A 25,044-nucleotide genomic window follows, 5' to 3' on the forward strand; every position below is an offset into this window, starting at 1 on the left:
GCAACTTGTGAATGTCACCAAGATGACTGGATGGCACAAGTTCTAAACCCACGGGTAGCGCCCCTTGCTGCAAGGTCGAAGCTGGGTGTACTTCCCAATGAGCATGGGGGACCTCAAGGGTTTTACCGATTGAAGGCCAGCCAATGTGCAGTCAGTGATTTGGGGGGGGGGGGGGGGGGGGGTAGTTGGATTTGATTTTTAGCTGATATGGCTTGGATTTCTTTTATAGACCTAATGATTAAGTGACCAAACTTAATGGCAGATATTCACAGATAAATCCTGACAAAAAATGTATTTAAAGAACGAGGAAACATTGCCACACACACACACACGGAGGGAGAGAGAGAAAGAGAGCGAGCGAGCTGGCAAAGGGTTATGTACTTCCACCGAAATGTAACAATAACATCAAACCATCAAGCATTGCACAAAAGTTCCATCACATACAAGAGAGAGAGAGAGAGAGATGGCAAAGGGTTATCTGATTCCACCGAATGTAACAATAACGTCATACCATTAAGCATTGTATAAAAGTTCATCACATACAAAACTTGGGTCATCTCCCTTCAAATATACAACTTTTATCACTGACTCTTGAAGGTAACGGGCTAATTTTTTAAGGCTTCTCTATCATCTTCATGGAAAATAAATTTCCTTCCAGTAACCGCCATTTCGGTGTCTGGTATTTCCTGTTACAATAGCACAAAATAAAGAGTTAAATATGGTTATGATATCTAATTAATTATATCCAAGGGAACACTCCAATTTACTACCGTGTCATTTCTTCTTATATGCTATTCTTAATTGGAAAACTACACAAGAATAGCGTGACCTGTCCTTTCAGATGCGTCCATGTGATCTAGATTATATAAAAGCAGTCCTTCAAAAGTACCATATCCACAATCTAGTCACACAATCTGTGAGTTTGAATTCCTCCATGAATGCCTACTTAAGTCAGATGATCATAATAAAGTGTATTCAACACAAGTGGTTGATGACAATGAATTGGTCTGGAGCTGGCTAACTTGAACCAACCGAATCAGAACCCAGGAAAAGTTGCAGTTAAAGTCAGACTCCATTTGGACAAGTCTTTAGCTGAACCATTTTTTTTATAAATTTGGCAATGAAAAAATTAAAGGAAAAGCATTCAGAACAACTAACCATGTAGAAAAGTCTTGCCACCACATTACAGTAAATATCTTCAACATTAGGATTAACACTTCCAAAGGCTTTGAACATAAACAATTACAAAAATCAAGAGAAATAAAAAACGGAAATCTTCTCCAGTTCAACATCTGCTTTTTTTGTGCTCTTAGGTGTTTTGGCTCTGATTTGTGGCAACGAAAAGCAAATTACATAGAGACCTCGCTCAAAAATATGATCAGTTTGACACCTGAAAATGATAAGACAAAGGAGCATGGAAAACAGGAGCTGAATATCACCGTTGAAGGTACATCTGCTCATGGGTGCAAGATCCATTTCATAGAGACATTAGGAGATCCACCTTCTTGGCTATGCAATTTATGCCAGCATGCCAGCCTTTGCACAATGACGAGACATAAAATCATACTCATTTCGATATGCATTTCTGTTATATAGGACAAGAAAGATGAAAGCATTAGAATAGTTCTTGAAAATCAATATCCTCACATAGACACACACATGCACACGTATCCATATCTATACTCGCATTTATTTGAAGCTTGAAACTTAAAAAGTATATTGTACCACAGTGCACACATACCGATGAAAAAAATATCCTTTACTGCTAACTGCTAATCAACAGCCTACTACAATTCATTCCAACTCAAATCTGACTCTCAAGCCTGAACCAATCCACTCAAGCGATAGCTGCATCTGTTGAACAAATTGGAGATGATGAGGATGCTAATCCTGCCAAGTAACCTGTATGAACATGAACAGTTTCTGTAAAATGTTGGTCTTACATAAAAGACAAGGAATCTGGAGAGGAATGTCAAGACAGAAAATAATTGTTGACACGCTGACAAGTAGATGGCAATAAAAGAGTTCAGCTTAGGAATAACTGAAAAAAGGCAAAATGAAAGAGAAGAGCAATCTAGAGAATGTTTGGAAAGTGCGTTCAGCATGTCATCAATTCATCACTTATAGGAAGAAGTTAAAATGCACAGATTAATATACTCTGTGTGTGTATGAGTGCACGCACCATGCATGAAAAATTACACAGTAATGACAACTATAGATTTGCAAGCAAAGCATTTCAAGAGTATAGTTGCTGCGCGTAGTTAGGTAACCATACAACCAAAGTTTTGGAATTGAGTAGACCTCAAATATACTCAATTCAGAGAGCTACTGTGATTCCATGTACACTATCCATGGAAACATAGTTCAAAAGAACCGTAAATCATGAGCTAATTTATCCAGTCTTGACTCGGGACTCTGTTAGGTCAATATAGTAACTCAGCAAGGCTTTGCGAAACTTCTAGTTTATATATTGTTGGTTTGGGTACCGGGTCCACCCATGATGGGCGAGATCCGGACCCGGCCCACGTTAAAGAAAGGGGCGGTTTGAAAACCGCCCATTTTCCCCACTTCTAGGGCAATGTTTTCTGTTGTGTGTACAATGGAGGGAATGAACACTGTAGAGGAACGAGAGACAGAAAAATACAAAGCATTGGGTGTTTGAGAGAGAAGAGAGTCTGTGTGAGACACAGGAAGATACAAAAGGTTGGACCTTTGTGTGTTTAAGAAAAGAGAAAATACTGTGTACGTTGGTACACTGTGGATGACATTATATTGTGTCTTTGAAAGAGAGATCTCAATAGAGAGATATGTGCACAGAGAAAAGAAACAGTAAGAAGAAGAAGATAGTGCGTTTTGTGGTGAATCAACGTGATTAGCATTTGGACTCGTGGAATCATCGTTCTCTCCAAGTGAGAGCACGAACCCGTTGAGCAAAGCAAGTATCAAAGATCCTTATTTCCGCTTCCGCAATAACGATAAAAGGTATGTATCGTTTCCCATCATTGGTATCAGAGCCAAGTTTTTTTTTTATGTTGTTTTTGCTTGCGGAAATATCCCCTTCGTTGATAAAAGGCCGGGACTATATGCGTTCATGATGGACGCTTGCGACAGGGCATCATACGAAAAAAAAAAAATTGAATGTATAGCCAGACCGCTGGCCTAGTCGGCGGACTTGTTACAGCCGCAGGTGGTTTGGGCTCCGGCCAGGCGGTCTGTTACAGCCGCAGGTTCTGCGACTAGGTCGCAGACCTGGGTTGCAGCAAGCCCTATTGTGGAGCAGGCCAGACCATGCGGCACAGGCCGCGGACCTGCCCATGTCCTGCGGCGGCACTGGCTGCATTTTTTTTGCTTCAAGCCTGCGGCATAGGCCGCAGGCTCAGTCCGGCCTGACCCGGCCCTGCGGCACAGGCTGCAGGCGTTTATGCTCCCTGCCTTGCGGCATAGGCCACAGGCCGAGTTCATGGAACTGCGGCACGGGCTGAGAAATTTTTTTTGGCTGAACCCTGGCAGGGCCAGGGTCCATGTGGGTTGAGGCATATTGGCTAGTGGTTGGAGCCATAATTTTTGTTTGAGCCACGGATAAGCCAGGGATTCATGAATCCGTTTTATTATATATTTTATTCATGTATGTGAATGAATATGATATAAACATATTGATTATACGATGAATTTTTAAGTACTTTGGAAGTACTTATTCTATGAGTTAATATCTTATTCAAACAGTCATAATACAGTTTAGGTAAATATAATCATCTTAGGGAAAGTGGGAGATGATTGTGAACATAGTGATCTTTCGATTCCACGCCCTATGAAAAATTATATGTTATCTAATCGTGTGATTATGACTGCATATAGATGTGCTAATGATTAACTCCGCCTGTGTAGTTATACACTGCCGGTCCCAAGCCCGGATAAAGGAGGAGGGTTGCGGTAGGCCTGTGACAGCCAGCATAAAAACTTTGTCATATCCTATGAAAATGAACCAATATGAGAATTTCGTTGGGGCGTTCCCTACTGAGCGATGCGCTGTACTCTCTAGGCCCGGAGGCAGTGATAAATGTGCAAGGGTTGCTAGGTCGTCGCCCAGAAGCGACGCGTCACACCGGCGCCCGGGTGTGGTGTCAAATAGGCAAGGGTTCCCTCACTTTGTTGGACGGGTGGGGGTAAAGAAGTTAGTCCAAGACCATAAAATTAGGTTAGCCACTTGGAACATAGGGTCTTTAACTGGTAAGTTGGTAGAGTTAGTAGATGTTATGTGTAGGAGAAAGATTGATATTTTATGTCTTCAAGAGACCAAATGGGTAGGTGAGAAAGCTAAAGTGATAGAACCTTGGGGATATAAGATTTGGTATACAGGAATAAATAGGAATAGGAATGGAGTAGGGATTGTTATGAGTCGTCAGTTTATAGATAATGTAGTTGAGGTCCGTAGGAAGGGTGATAGAATTTTACTTATTAAATTAGTATTAGGTACGGATATTATTAATATTATTAGTGTTTATGCACCTCAAGTAGGTTTAGATGATTCCATTAAGCATCAATTTTGGGAAGATTTAGATGGAGTAGTACAAGAGACATCTTATGGAGAAAAGCTTTTCATCGGCGGTGACCTTAATGGACATGTAGGCATTAGTAGGGATGGATTTGAGAATATCCATGGAGGCTATGGTATAGGAGAAAAAAATGAAAGTGGAGAAAGGATTTTAGATTTTTGTTTGTCCTATGATATGATCTTAGCAAACACTTGGTTTAGGAAGAGGGAGTCTCACCTAGTAACATTTAAAAGTGGGGTTAATACGAGTCAGATAGATTTTTTTCTACTTAGAAAGAGAGATAGGGGTTGTTGCATCGATTGTAAGGTTATACCAGGAGAAAGTGTAGCTACACAACATAGAGTCTTAATTTTAGATCTTAGAATTAGACAATGCCGCAAAAGGGATAGACATAGGATAGATCCTAGAATTAAGTGGTGGGCACTGAAAGGAGCTAAACAAGGAATGTTTGTAGAGCAGGTAGTTAAGGAAGTTGATTGGTGTCTCGAGGAGGATTCAGAATCAATGTGGAATAAGATAGCGGGTGGTATGAGAAAAGTAGCTAAGGAGGTATTGGGTGAGTCTAAAGGCGGTGCACCACTAGGTAAGGATACATCATGGTGGAACGAGGATGTCAAATTAGCTATTAAGGTTAAAAGAGAGTGTTATAGAAATCTAAGTAAGAGTCGTGATAATGAGAATTTGGAGAAGTATATGATAGCAAAGAAGGAAGCTAAAAAAGTTGTTCGAAACGCGAGGGCTAAGGTATATAAGGAGGTTTATGACAAGTTGGATACCAAAGAAGGCGAGAAGGATATTTATAGGCTTGCAAAGATGAGAGATAGGAAATCGAAGGATTTGGGTATGGTTAGATGTATCAAAGATGAAACGCAAAGGGTTTTAGTCAAAGATGAGGAGATTAAGGAGAGATGGAAAGATTATTTTGATAAGCTATTTAATGATAGTCATGCTCAAGATCTTGGAGACTTCTCCATTCCTTTTCATGAGATAAATCGTGACTTCATGCGCAAGATTCAAAAGAAAGAAATTGCAGAGGCTTTGAAGAAAATGAAATCAAGAAGGGCAGTTGGCCCAGATGGTATACCTATCGAGGCTTGGAAATGCTTGGGAGAGAAAGGTTTAGAATGGTTGACAAATCTTTTTAACTTGATTTGGCGAACAAATAAGATGCCTAATGAGTGGAGGAAGAGTACTTTGGTGCCTTTATATAAGAATAAGGGTGATATACAAGATTGCACAAACTATCGTGGTATAAAACTCATGAGTCATACTATGAAACTTTGGGAGAGGGTGATTGAGTCTAGGTTGAGGAAGGTTGTCATGATATCGGAGAATCAATTTGGTTTTATGCCTGGAAGATCAACTATGGAAGCTATACATCTTCTTAGACAACTTATTGAAAGATATAGAGAGAGGAACAAAGATTTGCATATGGTTTTTATTGATTTAGAGAAGGCATACGATAGAGTACCTAGGGACGTTCTCTGGTGGACAATGATGAAGAAAGGTGTTTCTCTCAAGTACATTAGTATAATTAAAGATATGTATGAAGGAGTAGTAACCAATGTCCGCACTTGTGGAGGGGTGACAACCAATTTTCCGATAACGGTTGGGTTACATCAAGGATCTGCTTTAAGCCCTTTCCTATTTGCGATAGTGATGGATGAGCTTACGAGATCAATTCAAGAAAATGTACCGTGGTGTATGTTGTTTGCTGATGATATTGTTTTGATTGATGAGTCTAGAGCTGGGGTTAATGCTAAGTTAGAATTATGGAGACAAACATTGGAAGCTAGAGGTTTTAAGTTGAGTAAGAGTAAGACTGAATATATGGAATGTCGGTTTAGTAAGCAACGAAGTAGTGATGGGAGTGTAGTGAAGCTTGGTGAGCAAGATATACCGGTGAATGATTATTTCAAATATTTGGGATCCATCATTCAAAAGTATGGAGAAATTGATGGAGATGTAAATCATAGGATAAAGGTTGGGTGGATGAAATGGAAAAGTGCTATTGGAGTGTTGTGCGATCGTAGAATGCCATTGCGGTTGAAGGGAAAGTTTTATAGGACGACTATTAGACCCGCTTTACTATATGGTACGGAATGTTGGGCTGCCAAGAGACATCATATTCAAAAAATGAGTGTAGCTGAGATGCGGATGCTTAGATGGATGTGTGGAAATACAATAAAAGATAAGATTCGGAATGAAGAGATACGTAAGAAGGTAGGTGTTGCACCCATTGAAAATAAGATGCGAGAGAATCGTTTACGGTGGTTTGGACATATTCGGCGAAGGCCTAATGATGCTCCAGTTAGAAGGTTGGAGAAATGGGAAAATATATTAGTTAAAAGAGGTCGGGGTAGGCCTAGGAAGACTTGGATGGAGATGATAGGAAAGGATATGAATGCTTTGAACCTCACCGAGGACATGGCGTTGGATAGAAATGATTGGAGGAAAAGGATTCATGTGGAAGACCCAAAATGAATTTCTTTTTTGGTTCATATCGCTGACCCCAATTGTTTTGGGATGAAGGCGTAGTTGTTGTTGTTGTTGTTGTATAGATGTGCTAATGATTAGATCATAACATGCTTGAATAACATTTTTGTGCATTGTTTTACTCTTATTTTAAAAGGACATGGCTACACCAAGTAAATTAATAATGGACTTGGCACGAATTGAAAAACTGAATGGTGTATGATATATGGCATAGAAAAAATTAATTTACACTGGAGGAGGCTGAGGCCTTGGAGGCTCTCAACCATACTATGGATCGACCTGAAATTGGTAATGGGGCACAATCTCATAGGGACATGGAGACCTATGAGAAATGGAAGCGCATGAATATTGTTGCGTGTGTCACCATACTATGTTCTATGCAGGATAACATAATGTGTCAATTTGAGCATTATAAGACTGCTCAACAGATGTGGATGGCCCTTAAAGATAAGTTTGGGGGAACATCAGCCACAAAGCTAAGGAGGCTGACCATCAGGTTCGATTCATATAGAAAGTCCCCTCAGCACACCATGAGCCAACATCTCAGAGAGATGGCAAACATGATTAGAGAGCTCAATAGTGCAGGGCATACCCTTACAGATGAACAACAGGTTCAGGCTGTTATTCGCTCTCTGCCACACAGTTGGGAGCAAATGAAAATTAATATGACTCATAACGAAAGTATTAAGACTTTCGATGATATCGCCCATCATGTAGAGCTGGAAAATGATCGCCTTGAGGCGACTCAATCATCTAGCATGAGGGCATATGTGGCAGAAAGCTCTAAAAGGCCAAATTCTTTTAAGAAGAAATTTTATAGACCAAGGAGGTTCAAGAAGGGTGACAAGAAGGGACAAGACAAAAAGAAAGAAAAGAAGCCTTATCCGCGCTCTGAGAAGCGTGAAAGCAAGAAAAATAAGGCAAATGCAAAATGCTTTAAGTGTGGCAATTTGGATCATTATGCTCGTGAATGTCATGAGCAGGAGAAGGTACATTCTCTTAAAACTCCTGTGTTTTGTGCAAATGTTTGTAGTTGTGCACTAATTATTGAATCTAATCCTATGTGAATTGTAGACTCAGGAGCTACCGACCATGTGATCAAAGACCGCACAAACTTCGTCGAATATAGAAAAATGTCATCTGGTTCGAAGTGGTTGTTCTTGGGGAACAACACTAAAGCAGAAGTCAAAGGGATCGGGACTTGCAAATTGGATTTGCGAGAAGGGCGATCTTTATTATTATATGATGTTCTGCATGTTCCAGAGATTCGACGAAATTTGATTTCAGTTTCTGCTTTGTCTATGTTAAACTATAAACTTGTGTTTGGAGATGTCAATGTTGACATCTTTTGTGGACATACTTTAGTTGCTTCTGGTTTCTTGATGAATGGTTTCTATGTGTTGGACACTGAACTTAAAAATTTGAATGTTAGTGATGAATGTTTTTCTCTTGTTTCAACTGCTAATAATATGGATGTGGATGTATCCGTATGGCATGCTCGACTTGGACATATAGGGCAAAAGAGAATGGATAGGCTCGCACGATAGGGTCTTTTGGGATCTCTTGCGAAGATTGAAATGCCTATATGTGAGCATTGTCTTGCTGGGAAAGCAACTCGATTGCCTTTTGGAAAGGCAATTAGAGCAACCTATCATCTTCAATTAATTCATTCAGATATATGTGGACCAATGAATGTGGCAATGAGACATGGAGTTTTTTATTTCATTACTTTTATTGATGATTATACACGATTTAGCCATGTGTATTTAATTTCACATAAATCTGAAGCATTGGATTGCTTTAGATCCTTTATGAACATGGTAGATAATCAACTTGATCGTAGGATCAAGGCATTGAGAACATATCGTGGACGTGAATATCTATCCGAACAATTCAAGAAATTGTGTGATGATAAAGGGATAGATAGACAATTAACTACTCCTCGAACTCCGCAACAAAATGGTGTTGCAGAAATGAGGAATAGGACCCTCTTAGAGATGGTCAGGTCCATGATGGCGCAGGCAAATTTACCCATTTCCTTTTGGGGTGATTATTTGTTGACTGTTGCTCATGTATTAAATCGTGTACCATCTAAATCTATTTCTTCAACTCCCTACGAATTATGGAAAGTCAGAAAGCCAGATTCGGCTTATCTCAGACCCTGGGGGTCTGCTGCATATGTCCATAATCTTTCTCATCAATATGAAAAATTGGGTCCGAGGGAAAATAAATGTATCTTTATAAGATACTGTGAACATTCGAAAGGATATGTGTTCTTAGGAGAGAATACAGATGGGAGTATTTCTGAGATAGATTCTAGAGATGCCATGTTTATTAAAAGTAACTTTCCTAAAAGAGGAGAGATAGAGCGTCACATCCAGTTCTATGAATTGGATGATGAAGAACAATCTAAAGAGACGGATCATCATGTTTTAGAGACACAAGAGGATGTGTCTATACCACTATTGGATAGTGGGAGTAACACTCAAGTGGATATCAATTTTGATGAAGATCTGGCAACTCGAAAGAGTTTAAGGAAAAGAATTCCTCGTCGGAGATTTCAAATCGAAGGGGAAGCCTTTGTAGTCATACCCCAAGATGATGAGATACCTAAGAGTGTTAGAGATGCTCTGTCTTGTTCAAAAAGGGATGAATGGCATAAAGCAATAGAAGAGGAAATGAAATCCATGGCATCAAATGAGGTCTGGGATCTTGTTAATCTTCCAAAAGGAAGAAAACTTATTGGGAGCAAATGGGTTCTCAATATTAAGAGGAATGCTGATGGATCAATCGAGCGATATAAAGCTCGTTTGGTTGCTAAAGGATACACACAGATGGCAGGGATAGACTATGATGAAACATTCTCACCTGTGGTCAAATTGACCTCTATTCGCCTTTTGTTAGCCATAGTGTCACATATGGATTTAGAATTACATCAGATGGACATTAAAACTGCATTCCTTAATGGAAAACTGAATGAAGAAATATATATGGAACAACCTGAAAGGTTTGTTACTGCTGGTTTTGAGCGCAAAGTGTGCAAGCTCAAACGATCCATTTATTGATTAAAGCAGTCATCCAAACAATGGTATTTAAGGTTTCATGAGACCATCATGAGCAATGACTTTGATATGATTGATGAGGACCACTGTGTTTATCTTAAGCGTCAAGGTCCAAAATTTGTAATTCTAACTCTATATGTAGATGATATTTTATTGGCTAGTAATCATTTGGAGTTTCTAAAAAACATTAAAGAATGGTTCTCTATTTATTTTGAAATGAAAGACATGAGTGAAGCATGTTTTATGCTGGGCATAGAGATTAAAAGAAATTGTTTAAGAAGACTTCTTTATCTTTCACAAGAGTCATATATAAAGAAGGTCTTAGAACGATTTCATATGCAAGATTGTAAACCCATAGATATTCCTGTTGCAAAAGAGAATGATTTAAGTCTTAAGATGTGTCCAAAGGAATCAAAAGAAATAGAAGCTATGTCCAAAGTCCCTTACTCCAGTGCAGTAGGCAGTCTTATGTACCTTATGATGTGCACCCGACCTGGCATATGTTATGCAGTAGAGTTGGTGAGTAGATATCAAGCTAATCCAGGACAAGCCCATTGGAAGGCTGTCAAGAGGATTATAAGATATCTTAAAGGCACATCAGATTCAGTTCTTTGTTACCATAGTGGTAACATGTGTGTGGTAGCCTATACTAATGCAGATTGGGGCGGAGACCCTGATGAGTGTAAGTCTACGTCTGGCTATGTGTTCTTGATGAACAATGGTGTTATATCTTGGTGTAGCAAGAAGCAAACGTGTGTAGCCTTGTCCACAATGGAAGCTGAATTTGTTGCAGGCTCGTTCGCAGTGCAGGAATGTGTTTGGTTAAGGAGATTCATCAAACATTTGGGACTCTCTTCTGAAGCAATACTGTCAGTGACTTTATTCTATGATAATCAAGCGGCAATTGCGTTTGTTAAGAATCCCAAGTTTCACAATAGAACCAAACATATTGATACGAGATGCAAGTATATGCGCGATATTGTATCTAAAGGCAAGGTTGCCTTGGCATATGTTAATACCCAAGATATGGTGGCAGATCCCTTTACTAAGCCAATCAATAGGGATTCTTATGTTAAACATGTAAAATCTATGAGTATTTGTAAGATTTGATATGCTAATGTTATTCATATTTCTTTCTATGATCATTGTATAGCATGTTGTACATCTATATAAGTATGCTATCAGGTTTGAGATAAATCTTCTCACACAGATTTATCGCCTCAGATGCTGCTTGTGGGCGGGCTGAGATGAGATGCAACAAAATCCAGGGTTGCAGAATTAATTAGCATGTCGGATTTTGGGGATATCATATGATAATAACTCAAAAGAGTGGGAATATAATGAGTTATGATATTCGCCATATATACGTATATGAGATACATCGCCCTAACTAGGTTAGGATGAGGTCTCGTGTATATTTAACTATATGGAGAGACCGACCTTGCTTTCTAAATGTCAAGGGTAACCTAGTTGACTAGATCTGAGGACTTGGATAGACATTGCATGAGAATGTGCATCCTGAAGGACTCAAGTTAGTTTCTCGGGGAGAAACTGAACTAGTATAGATCTGTACGGCAGAGAATTTATGGTGTATGCATACACTCACTGGAGTGAGAAAATCTTGCCGTAATACGTGAGTCATACCACGTATGTGTTAAATTATGTATATATAAATATATATTTATATATATACTTATATATATACATACGTATATATATAAGTATATATATACATATATGTATATATATACATATTTCTTTTTTGTTTTCTTTTTCTCCAAATACCCAATAGGGGTATTTTGGTAAATCCCCATGTAAACTCTCCCCTCTCCTTTTTCTCTCCCTTTTTACTTTTTCTTTTTCTTTTTTTTCTTTTTTTCTTTTACTTTTTGTAAGACCACAAGGGGCCCCACCCTTCTTGTCGTTGGGGCCCCAACGGTCATATTTATGACCGTTGGGGCTCCCAACGACTAGATGGGAGCCCCCTTGTGGTCCCTTCTTCTTGGCTTCCTCCTCTATAAATAGAGGAGGCTTTCCCTTGTATGAGTATTGGGTTTTTTATCCTCTTCTTTATTTCTTCAATAATATCCAACTTATGACTTTGAGTCATTTCTCCTTTTGTGGTCTTTTTGTATACACTTTTAGTGTTTGTGCTCTTGGCTCTTGTGATCACTCTTAAGGAATATTTTGCCTTATTGTTGCTTCCGCCCCTCTTCATTACATGGTATCAGAGCAAGGTTGGTGATCGGGCTTCTCTTTTTTGTTATCTTGGGACGTGTGCCTCTCAAGCTTTTGAAGAAAGGAAGAAGATTTGGTACCTATGGAACGCGATTCTAAAGTTGAGCTTTCTTTTAAGCTCAATTGATTCAATTATCTTATGTGGGCCTCCGCTATGGAAAATCATCTAAGAGGTAAGAAACTTTGGGGTTTTGTTATGGGAACTACTCCTGAACCCTCTCTTGTTCTCACTAAAATTGAAAATGAGGTTGAAAAAGCTTTAGATGGCGATGAGCGCATCAAAGCTATCAATGACTATCAATCCAAAGTTGAGGATTGGAAAAGTAACCATGCCAATGGTTTATGAACAATGTGGACCTCAAAAATTCTGCCAACATTGCTAAATTTAGAAGAGCCAATGAGGCATGGTTCTTTCTTAAGGGTATGTATACCCAAAAGAATCTAGCTAGACAATTTTTTTTTCAAGAAAAAATCCGTTCCACTAGACAAGCGGATATGAGTGTCCATGACTACTTTAGCTCTTTAACCCCTCTTTGGGATGAGCTTGTTCTTCTTGAGCCTAAATGGGTGGCTCCGGAAGATATTGAGTTGAGAAGGGAACAAATTGAAAAGGAACACTTTTTCCAATTTCTCCATGGTCTTCGACCGGAATTTGAACAAGTTAGGGCATCCCTTCTTCATAAAAGTAAAGCCTTACCCATTGAGGACGCCCTTGCCGAAGTATGCCAAGAAGAAACTCGACTTGGCCTAAGTATTAAGAGTGATGAAGTTTTGGCCGTTACTAGGCCAAGATCAAATGTAAAAGCATATAGACCTCCCCACTTTAACAAAAATAATGGATCTAGAAAGGGAGTGATTTGTCACTATTGTAATGAACCGGGACACATTAGACCGGTTTGCCCAAAGCTTAAGGGAAAAGTGGCCGCGGTTGGAGAAAATTCTCTAAAGAAAGAAGAAGAAAGTGCTAAAGAGGGAGATATCAAAGAAACTCTTAATCATATCTCCGAAGTCCTCCAACATCTTCTCAAGACTTCTTCATCTTCAACATCCGGAGCCGCCATCGCCTATTCTTCATCACCTCCAGGTATGTGGATACTAAACTCCGGTGCTTCTTTTCATATGACATCTCATAAAAACTCTCTTTCTAATGTTTTTTCCGAACTCATACCTTCTTATATTTCAACGGCCGATGGGACATCTTTAAAAATTGAAAGTACTGGAACACTTGATTTTAAAACTTCTCAAAACTTTTTTGTTCCTAAGGTGAGAATCATTCCAAAAATTAATCTAAATCTTTTTTCCGTTTCCCAAATCACTGATCATGGATGCCAAGTCTCTTTCTCACCTAAAGATTGCACCGTGCAGGATCTCCAGTCAGGAAAGCTGATTGGGCAAGGCCATAGAAGGGGTGATCTTTATTTTATGGACTTTTTGACTCTTCCACCAAAGTTATTTTGCAATCTTATAAAGGACAAAAGTATTGGAATTTGGCATGAGAGACTTGGTCATCCAAATTTTGTAAAGATGTCTCTTTTTCCTTTTTTGAACAATACTTGTAAAGACAAACACATGACTTGTAAAGATTGCATTTTTGGGAAATTTAAAGCTATTACATTCCCTCAAAGAAATTATTTCACCACTCGACCTTTTGAACTTGTTCATTCCGATGTATGGGGACCTTCCCCTATCTTATCCAAAGGAGGATTTTCGTACTATGTGGTCTTTATTGATGACTTCACTCGATTTTCATGGATTTACTTCCTAAGTCGCAAATCCGAAGTTTTCTCCTTCTTTAAAGAATTCCATGCAATGGTTAAAAATCAATTTTTAGGAAATCTATCAATTCTTAGATCTGATTTGGGAGGCGAATACATGTTCAATGAATTTCAAATCTATTTGAAAGAAAATGAAATTTGCCATCAACGTTCTTGTCCAAACACTCCGCAACAAAATGGTCTTGCGGAAAGAAAGCATAGACACATAATAGAAACCACAAGAACTTTATTAATTTCAAAAAATATTCCAAAATCCTTTTGGGCCGAAGCGGTTCTAACCTCAACATATCTTATCAATAGAACCCCTTCATCTTCTTTGAAAAATCTTTCTCCATTTGAAAAACTTTACAATATGTCTCCCGATTATAAAAGACTAAGAGTTTTCGGATGTAAATGCTTTGTTCTAACTCACAAAAATGATAAACTTTCTCATAGGGCAATTGAATGTATTTTCTTAGGATATGTCGAAAAACAAAAAGGTTATCGATGTTTTGACATACTAAAAAACAAACTTTATATCTCAAAAGATGTTACATTCCTAAAAGAAGAAAATGGTTTTTCACATAAACCAAATGAAAATATTGATTATTCTTTTTTATTTGACTTGTTACCTCAAGAAAACATCACAGATGGTCATGTTGAATCTAGTGAATCTCTCATAGAAGATCATTTTGAACCTCCAAATGATGACCAAAGTTTGGAAGAAAATATACCAAGACAAACACAAGTCTACTCTAGAAGGAATGAAAGTAATCCACCTTGTGCCCTTGAAAAATTCTCTCAAAATGAGTCGATTGAAGAATCCTCTCAAAGAAGATCAAATCGTATTTCTAAAATACCAAATAGATCTGTATCTTATGATTCTTTTTCTCTAAATTTTCGAGCATATCTGCTAGCTCTTCACTCATTTCATGAACCATCTCATTATAATGATGCTAAACAATATGCCCATTGGAATGAAGCAATGGAACTGGAACTTAATGCACTTAAAAGGGCACAAACTTGAGAAATCATTGATCCACCCAATGGCAAGAAACCCATTGGATGTAGATGGGTTTTTAAAGTAAAAACTAAGAGTGATGGCTCATTAGAAAGATATAAGGCTAGGTTAGTGGCCAAAGGATATGCCCAAGAATATGGGCTAGATTATGATGAAACTTTGGCCCCAGTTGCTCGAATGACTAGTGTTCGAGCTCTTATTGCAATAGCCTCTATTAAAAATGGCCAATTTTTCAATTTGATGTCAAAAATGTCTTTTTAAATGGAAATTTAAATGAAGAAGTTTATATGGAACCTTCCTCCGGGTATGAATTTAAATGAAAAATTTTTTAAATTAAAAAAGGCCTTATATGGACTTAAGCAAGCTCCTAAAGCTTGGTATGACAAGTTTAGTAATATATTAATCAATTTAGGATTCACTTCTTGCTATACTGACACTGTTCTTTTTGTTAAGAAGACAGGTGATTTCATTGTTATTCTTCTGTTGTATGTTGATGATATGATCATCACTGGGAGCGACAAAAATGGGGTAAATGATATGAAGTCTATGTTAAAAGAAACTTTTGATATGTCTGACCTTGGATACTTGAGATATTTTTTAAGAATTGAAGTGGCTTACTCCTCGCGAGGATATATCCTATCTCAAATGAAATTAGCAGCAAACATTTGTACCAAGTCAGGAATATCTGATGAAAAGAAAGTTGAGACTCCTGAAGTTATCAATGCAAAACTGAGACTTGAGGATGGTGTTCTTCTTGAGGATCCAACCCCCTACCGTCAATTAATTAGATCTCTCACCTACTTATCCATCACCCGTCCAGATATAGCTCATGCAGTTCATGCTGCAAGCCAGTTTCAGCATGCACCTACTTCAGTTCATATGGCGACTGTAATGAGAATTGTGCGATACATCAAAAATACCATCTCCAAGGGACTCTTCTTATCCTCTTCCTCATCTCTTGAATTAACTTTTTTACTAATGCTGACTGGAGAGGAAATCCCAATGATCGTATCTCAACTACTGGTCTTTGTATTTTTTTAGGTGAATCTCTCATTTCGTGGAGATGCAAGAAGCAGCAGAAGGTCTCACTATCATCCACTGAAGCTGAATATCGGGCCATGGCAATGACAACTATGGAAATCGTATGGCTCAGAAGTCTCCTTGGTGACATGGGCGTCCTCATTTCCTCTCCCACCAAGCTCTGCTGTGATAACAAAAGTGCGATATACATTGCAAGCAATCATATTTTTCACGAGCGGACCAAGCATATCGAAATGGATTGCCATTATGTTCGAGACGAATATCTCGCTTCTTCACCAAAGCGCTACCAACTCCACGATTTATGTTTCTTCTTAGCAAACTTTCGGTCTTCTCCCCGTAAAGTTTGAGGGGGCATGTTAAATTATGTATATATAAATATATATTTATACATATATACTTATATATATATATATACATACGTATATATATAAGTATATATATACATATTTCTTTTTTGTTTTCTTTTTCTCCAAATACCCAATAGGGGTATTTTGGTAAATCCCCATGTAAACTCTCCCCTCTCCTTTTTCTCTCCCTTTTTACTTTTTCTTTTTTTCTTTTTTTCTTTTTTTCTTTTTTTCTTTTTTTCTTTTACTTTTTATAAGACCACAAGGGGCCCCACCCTTCTTGTCGTTGGGGCCCCAACGGTCATATTTATGACCGTTGGGGCTCCCAACGACTAGATGGGAGCCCCCTTGTGGTCCCTTCTTCTTGGCTTCCTCCTCTATAAATAGAGGAGGCCTTCCCTTGTATGAGTATTGGGTTTTTTACCCTCTTCTTTCTTTCTTCAATAATATCCAACTTATGACTTTGAGTCATTTCTCCTTTTGTGGTCTTTTTGTATACACTTTTAGTGTTTGTGCTCTTGGCTCTTGTGATCACTCTTAAGGAGTATTTTGCCTTATTGTTGCTTTCGCCCCCTCTTCATTACAGTATGTCGCACCATAACTTTAAGTCGGCCACAAAAGGAAATGAAGAATGATCCCTGCTTCTTCATTGTGTGAGTCTTTGATATATATATATATATATATATATATATATATATATATATATATATTTTTGTCCTTATTGACTTTTGACCTTATTTTAAGGAGAAAGATAAGTGTTGCTACTTTAGCATGTTGCTTAAGGTCATGTATGATTCGGTCTAAAAGAACATGTTTGGGAAAGCAACTTATCTTGATTTAAAGAATAAGAGTTGGAAATGAAGATCATTTGACATTTTCAAATTATGCACATGTTAAAAGCTAGCTTATTTTTTCCACATCCTTGGGATGTTTGGGTTTATGATAAAACATGTGACATAATGAAAGGCCTTGTCTAGCATAGCTTAGCACTATAATATGTGCAGAGGGATTTAGTATGCTAGAATGTGAAAAATGTATTTGATGTAGGACACAGTGAGCTTCTTACCTGGCTTGTGCAGGTATATGTTGTGTTATCTTATTATTTGCAGGTTTAGGCTATTATGTTACACTAACCGGTACATAATATGCCTCCACTCCCTAAGCTCACGGGTTGCACGGTCCATTTGCCAGTATGAATACACGATGTTATTCACCATATGAGCATGTTTGGTGTTCCTTCTTCTAAGATCTCTTCCCATCATGTGTGAGTGGGAGAATGTTGGTTTGGGTACCGGGTCCACCCATGATGGGCGAGATCCAGACCCGGCCCACGTTAAAAAAAGGGGCAGTTTGAAAACCGCCCATTTTCCCCACTTCTAGGGCAATGTTTTATGTTGTGTGTACAGTGGAGGGAATGAACACTGTAGAGGAACGAGAGAGAGAAAAATACAGAGCATTGGGTGTTTGAGAGAGAAGAGAGTCTGTGTGAGACAGGAAGATACAAAAGGTTGGACCTTTGTGTGTTTAAGAAAAGAGAAAATACTGTGTACGTTGGTACACAGTGGATGACATTATATTGTGTCTTTGAAAGAGAGATCTCAATAGAGAGATATGTGCACAGAGAAAAGAAACAGTAAGAAGAAAATAGTGCGTTTTGTGGTGAATCAACGTGATTAGCATTTGGACTCGTGGAATCATCGTTCTTTTCAAGTGAGAGCACGAACCCGTTGAGCAAAGCAAGCATCAAAGATCCTTATTTCCGCTTCCGCAATAACGATAAAAGGTATGTATCGTTTCCCATCATATATAATTATACTATAAATATATTGTAGATACAAAAATCAGTATCCAATAGCAGAAATATCTATAACATCAAAATATTAACATATACTTATCAGAAAAAGATATTAACTTGTACAATAACAATTAGACAACATCTAGTGATACAACTGACATCTGAATCTTCAAAGATATGAAACATCAATGCAGATTGATTATATTTATGGGTCACTGAACTAGTATCTCAAGCATAATAATCCATTACTTACTATGATATGTAAACCATCCAATTCAACAGTCAATCATCATAGAAAGAAAGTAGTGAACTTTTCAAATTGATAAAATGATCAACATTTTTCCAATGCAAAACCAATGTCACAAATAAAAAATAATAAATGTTAGTAGTTAGAATAGCTAGAATACTATATGTTACTGAAAATTAGCATATGATATAAGTTTATGTATAAATAAAATGGATAAAATTCCATTTCTATCATCATAAATCCTACATATGATGTTAATCATGCAATGAAAACCTAGAAAATTGAAAATGTAAAGGTAGATATGTGCAAAGCGAATCAACCAACTCGGTTGACCCAGTAGGATGGTCAACCAAGTTGGCTTGGAGGAGTCATCTTATCAACCCCACATGTTCTTGCTTATTTCAATTAAGTGCCAATTCTTAGAAAATAAAAAGTTGATTTACTCAGTGAAACACTTGAAAACAAGCATCAGCTAGAAGAATGTGGAACATGAAACAAGACTTGGTGAAGTAGCATATGGAAGTGCTCATAGAAGAAAAGAAATTTAAAGGAAAGATGATAATGCTGAAAGAACATTGCACTAGCAAATTCCTGACCTCCAAAGCTGGCAGTTAACGAGCATACACCAATTAATTCTGTTCACAGGTGAAACAATATAGAGCTATACGTCTTGATTTTCCCTTCAAGCCTAATCCTTTCAGGTGGGCCAGGATTCTCACACAGATCCAGCACTCTCTATCTGCATGGTTCTCCTTCCAGTGTCTTATCTCCTCGCCCACGTGTAAGTAGAAAAGCAGATGCAGCAGTCATTTGCCCTGTTCAAGCAACACAGAATCTGCTCCTCTTTCAACCTTAGGGTATGTAGGAATCAGATTCACACATTTTTGTCATAAGATGCATATCCAGCAAGCAGTTTTTAATTTGATCTCAACTAGGTCCCTGTGTTTGTAATTGTGCATTGAGGAAACTGATATCAGTCTCTTTCTATTGTTTTGGCACTTGTGTTAGTGAATCCTACCAATAGTCTCCGCATGAGCATGAGCCATTTTTGAAATGATGAAATCTAGTAGCATCCCTTAGAACAATCTCCCTTTGAACAAGTCTTGAGACAAACTTGAACCAAGCATGACAGTCGTTACAAACTCTTAAATTTTTCATTATCCTTAATGTGCTTTCCTCTGCAGTACTGATCAACCCAAAAGCAACAGCAAGTTTCTCACTATGGTGCCTCAAGAGTAGCTCTTTTAACTCATCCTCAAGATCATGTAACACTGAACTAGTATGAGGCTCATAACCCAATTCCTTGACTTGTCTGCAAAGCTTATTCACCATTGCATATATCTCCTCTCTTTGTGGGTGTAACCCATCTTCTACTCCAAAAACATGAACCATCTTCTTGATTTGAATCCAGCTGCACCCTGGGTCTTTCTTCACCCCTCTGTCCTTCATCATCTTCCTAATTTCTGCTGCTTCCTGCCATTGACCATATGAAGCGTACACATTGGCAATTGCTGCATATGCTCCACTGTTGTCAGGTTCAATCATTAACAGTTTCTCTGCGGCCCTTCTTGCCAAGTCCACGTTGTTATGAATTCTACATGCAGAGAGAAGGGCACCCCATATTACAACATCCGGTTTGATGGGCATGCTGTTAATGAAGTCATCAGCCTCTTTCAGCAACCCAGCACGCCCAAGAAGATCAATCATGCATGCATAGTGACTCATCCGTGGCTCGATGGCATGCACTTCATGCATCAATCTGAAATAGTGCCGGCCTAGCTCAACCAAACCTGCATGACTGCAAGCTACCAGCATGCCTACATATGTAATGTGATCAGGCTTTATTCCTTTCTCAAGCATTTCATCAAACAGCTGTAGAGCCTCATTACCAAGACCATGCTGTGCTCTTGCCATAATCATGCTAGTGTAAGAGACTGCATCATGCACACCTGCATGCTTGAAAACATATTCAGCTCTGGTCATGCTTCCGCACCGTGCATACATTGTGACAAGTGCATTTGAGATGGAAGTTGTCATTCTAATGCCAGCTCTAATCACCTGTGCATGCAACTGCTTGCCATAATCCAAAATTCCCGAGCTTGCACATACACTAAGTACACAAGCAATGGTGTAGTCATTTGGCTCAGCCCCCTCAAGCAACATCATCTGAAAGAGTGCTAGCGCTTCATGGTCTAGTCCATGTTGAGCATATCCAACAATCATAGCTGTCCATAAGACCACGTCCTTACCACGAACTGAATCAAAAACATCACGAGCAAGCTGCACTTCACCAAATTTAATATAGCCGGATATAAGTGCAGTCAATGTAATCACATTAAGAACAGGTGTTTGGTAAGCAATTTTGCGAGCAGTTTCCAATTTTCCAGACTTCGCATACATTGCAATTAGTGCATTACTAAGATGACTATAAGAGAAAAATTCAAATTTTATGATGTAGGCATGCAACTGCATGCCTGCCTTCAAGAATTCAAGATTGGCACAGGCTGTTATGGCACTAGTTAATGTGAAATTGTCAGGTTTAACCAACTGGGCTTGCATTTGAGCAAACAATTCTAATGCCTGCAAGTCGAACCCTTGCTGATTGTATCCAGCAATTATTGAATTCCACGAGATACCATCTCGATCAGGCATCATTTCGAACAGCTCTCTAGCTTGTTCAATCTGACCAGACTGTGCATACAAAGAGATCAACGAATTCCATGATGAAACGCTCCGCACCCGCATCCTATTGAACACAACCTCTGCAACCACCGGGTCACCGCACTTGGCATACATGTTGAGAAGCGAATTGGCGACTGGAATGTATGCACTCAATCCAAACTTAACCACACAAGAGTGCACCTTCCTGCCGATATCTAAAGCACCAAGAGCAGCACAAGAAGAAAGTATGTTGGTGAACGTGAACTGAGTAGGTGTCACTCCCTCTCGAATCATGTCAAGAAAAAACCCGATGGCGTGTTCATGTAGGCCAACAAGGTTCAGCCCAACCATCATCACCGTCCACGAGACCGAGTCTCGTTCAGGCATTTGATCAAATAGTTGTCTTGCGATTCCGAGCTGCCCGCATTTAGCGTGCATGGAAATAACGGTGTTCCATGAAGATGCATTTCGTTGAGGAATTTCATCAAACAGCTTGCGTGCATCTTCAAAGAGGCCAGTCTTAGAGTAAAAGTTGATGAGATTGTTACAGAGGAAGGCACCGTCGTGAAGATTCAACTTCACCAACAAAGAATGGATCGATTTGCCGCATTTCACGTCGCGGGTATCAAAGCACAAACGCAACAGCGATACGTATCGGTCGACTGATGCTGATGCCGATCCGATACGCATCGCACTCGACTACCGAACGGGGCGGGTCGTACGACCTGTGTTGTGGTTGGAACTTGATGCGGGGTTGCATAAATGAACTCGATTGTGCCTCCTTTGAATCGATGCAGCTCCGAACCGGAGAGTGACTCGGGTTTGGTTTATCGAACCAGCCTATGCACTTTTCCGATCCGTCTTAGTCATTGGCTCGGTTCGCATTTGGCTCCTGTGCGAACAACGGTTTGCAAGAGAGATATGTGGACCGTCCAAACTCGAAAACGTAAGGTCCTCATTTATAGCTGTCGTGGGCCATATTTCAGGCATGGTTTGTGGGTCCGGTTCATGGCTTCGTATTTTTTTCTTTTTCTTTTTCAAAGGCAAGCTGGGGTTAGGCATACCCCACGAGTTATTATTCAACGTACCACTGGGGTTTGAACCTGCAAAGTCCCACCACAAGGAGACATGCACTGACAGCTCCTACCAATCTGCAGAGCCCCATTGGTCCTCAGATCCTTTCTTTGAGGGTGATGCCGAAAGTAGGGGTGTACCGGGGTTTGATTCAACCGAACCATGTAGGGAGTCCGATGCAACATTTTGGATATGAATCTAACCCATTCATATCCAAAATATTGCATGGCCTGAATCAAACCCTGGTACACCCCTACTGTTGGGTTTCTAGGACCTTGGTGTGCAGTGAGGGAGGAGCACCAGAGATACCAAGGAGATAAAAATAAGGATTGTGATTAACGGTTTGTTTTAAGCGGCATTTTCTCGATACACATATCGATATTCTCTTGCAAAGGCAAGGGCTAGGTATATATCTGTCTTTCCTGGGTAGTTGTTTCTTAGCATAACAGTCTTTTTGGATTTTGAAACTTATTGAGAATCCAATGATATGTGGGGCCCACCATTAAGATTGTAGCTCGTGGATTCCCTGTGTTGTATCCTATAAGATATGATCCTCACCACAATGTTTGTAGTTCCATGAAGTTTCATACATGAGACCTTATGATCATATTGAATTTGGATCCTACACTAAATCCAATTTTTATAGTCAATTTAGTTTTTAGATCCAACATTTTTCATTTAGCCATATTAGGCAAACACCCTTATTATATCATAATTAGTGCATCATATATCATATATAGCACTTCATGATCAAACATACACCTAATAAGTTAATGCATGATTTTAAGGGTTATATCAATATGTGAATATGATGTTTTCTCACATGATATGAGATATTTTTTATATAATTATATGAATTTTGCATAATTTATATTCAAGTACAAGGTTTTCACGCATGCTATAGGTTATTTTCTATATAGCCATGTATATTTATTTAATTTTAAATGTGATATTTTTCACATATGCTATGAGTTATTTCTCAAATAGTTATGTGGTGTTTTCATCATCATATGAACCATTATTTTTGCATTATATGATATGAGTTTAGTCATGACATTGTTCTTGCATGCACTAATTTCATATAACCATATAGGTTTTTCATCATGTCATAGTTTAAATTTAACTCTTAATGTGCAAAATCATAAATAAACAAATACATTATATTGGGGTCTCACTTTCTTAGTTAGGCATATGGTTATTACGACTCTTTCATGATCATATCATCGAACACCATCATGTCCACATGCACACTAGTGGAGTATTATGGATTTTTTCAACTCATGGATTCATGATAAAATATGATCTGCCAAATTTAGCAAATACTCTCAATTTTTAAAACTTCTACCATAGTCAATACTCTCACTATCTATGTGTACTATTATATGCAACATGCATAAATTCTCATCATGGAGGTCGATATATATTCAGATCAAAATAATCATAAATATAACTAAAAACATGAATAACACCATGTTGCATACCATGGATAAGCTTATAATACATAAAAAACATTTCTTCGTGCATTCATACAAACAAACCATAAGGAACATTATTTATGATGATTATTTATCATCATATGCAAATAAATTATATCTACATGCACTTATAAAATTATAATTCAGCTCTCACTTTTTCAATGCATTGTATTTAAGCAATATGCATATTAAGTCATCACAAACCATAAGCAATATGAATAATAAGTAAATTACAGCATAAATCTTCATATCTATATCCAATTTACACATGCACTAGATTCATATCCAATAGGAATTATCTCATTATCATTTGGATATGCCAAACATAATAAGTCAAAACAAAGGCTTTAAACTTATCAAAAATAATAATCAACAATCATGTCAATATATAAGTTTAGATCCACTTAAAAAAATTATCCAAAATCATTGAATTTGTATGAGTCCATATCCAAAACCGACTTGAGATGTTATCGTCACGTCCATCATGATCTATATTAAAAAATAAAAATATATGCAAGCTTAAATAACTCGTGCAAAATCATGTATCATGAGAGATCTTACCATTATCTAAATTCAAATGGATCTACACCACACATTTAGTATTATACTAATTTGGATCTATCCAGGTTAAACTAGGACCCATACTTTAGACACCCAAAATTTTCAAGATGCCCAAATAATAACATTATTGGCAAGTGCTTTATCAGATCTTAAGGCAGAAAACCCAAAACTGAGTCATTTTCTACCCTAGTTTACGAAAAAACTCAAAAAGTTAAGTATAACCCTTAGAATTTTAGAAAAAAAAACCCAACAAAATAAAATACTCAAAATACATCAAAATCTCCAAATTTTAGGGTTTGCCTTTCGATAGGTTTTGTCATCTGGTAGATTTGTTGTCTGATAGGTTTTGTCACCCGTTATTGGGGATGACAAAGTGGTCTTCATCATCCAGTATTGTCTAACCCGTCTTGTCCTCTTTTATCCCTAGAGACAACATTCCAAAAATAGTGTTCAGCTTTAGGCATGACACACTTAGTGCCATCCAACTTTGGAGACAACACACTTGGTGTCGTCCAGTTTAGGGGATGGCACAACATATTGTCGTCTAATCCCTGTTTGACCTGTCCAGCTTCGGGGATGGCAAAAGGTTTTGATGTTCAATCTTCAGACGATAAAACCCTTTTATCGTACACTACTTTGAATGTACAAATAAGTCATTTGGCTTATTCATGTCTGATCCCAACTGCCCTACGTGTTTTTTCAAAAGGAATATTTCTTTC

At 38.3% G+C, this 25,044-nt stretch overlaps 1 protein-coding gene across 1 annotated transcript; it reads right to left on the reverse strand.

The window, feature by feature from the left end:
- Positions 1-498: 498 nt before the first annotated feature.
- LOC149842914 (pentatricopeptide (PPR) repeat-containing protein) lies at positions 499-21,905 on the reverse strand. The gene is made up of 4 exons (XM_090000765.1): positions 19,151-21,905; positions 1,742-1,902; positions 1,440-1,585; positions 499-686 (listed from the first exon to the last, which is right to left on the reverse strand). Exon 1 carries the CDS (start codon positions 21,903-21,905, stop codon positions 19,569-19,571), a length of 2,337 nt encoding a protein of 778 aa, XP_089856891.1. The 3' UTR covers positions 499-686; positions 1,440-1,585; positions 1,742-1,902; positions 19,151-19,568.
- Between the last annotated feature and the right edge of the window lie 3,139 nt (positions 21,906-25,044).

Source organism: Nuphar pumila, chromosome 3 (assembly GCF_984573655.1).
Source record: "Nuphar pumila chromosome 3, dmNupPumi1.hap1.1, whole genome shotgun sequence".
NCBI lineage: Eukaryota > Viridiplantae > Streptophyta > Magnoliopsida > Nymphaeales > Nymphaeaceae > Nuphar > Nuphar pumila.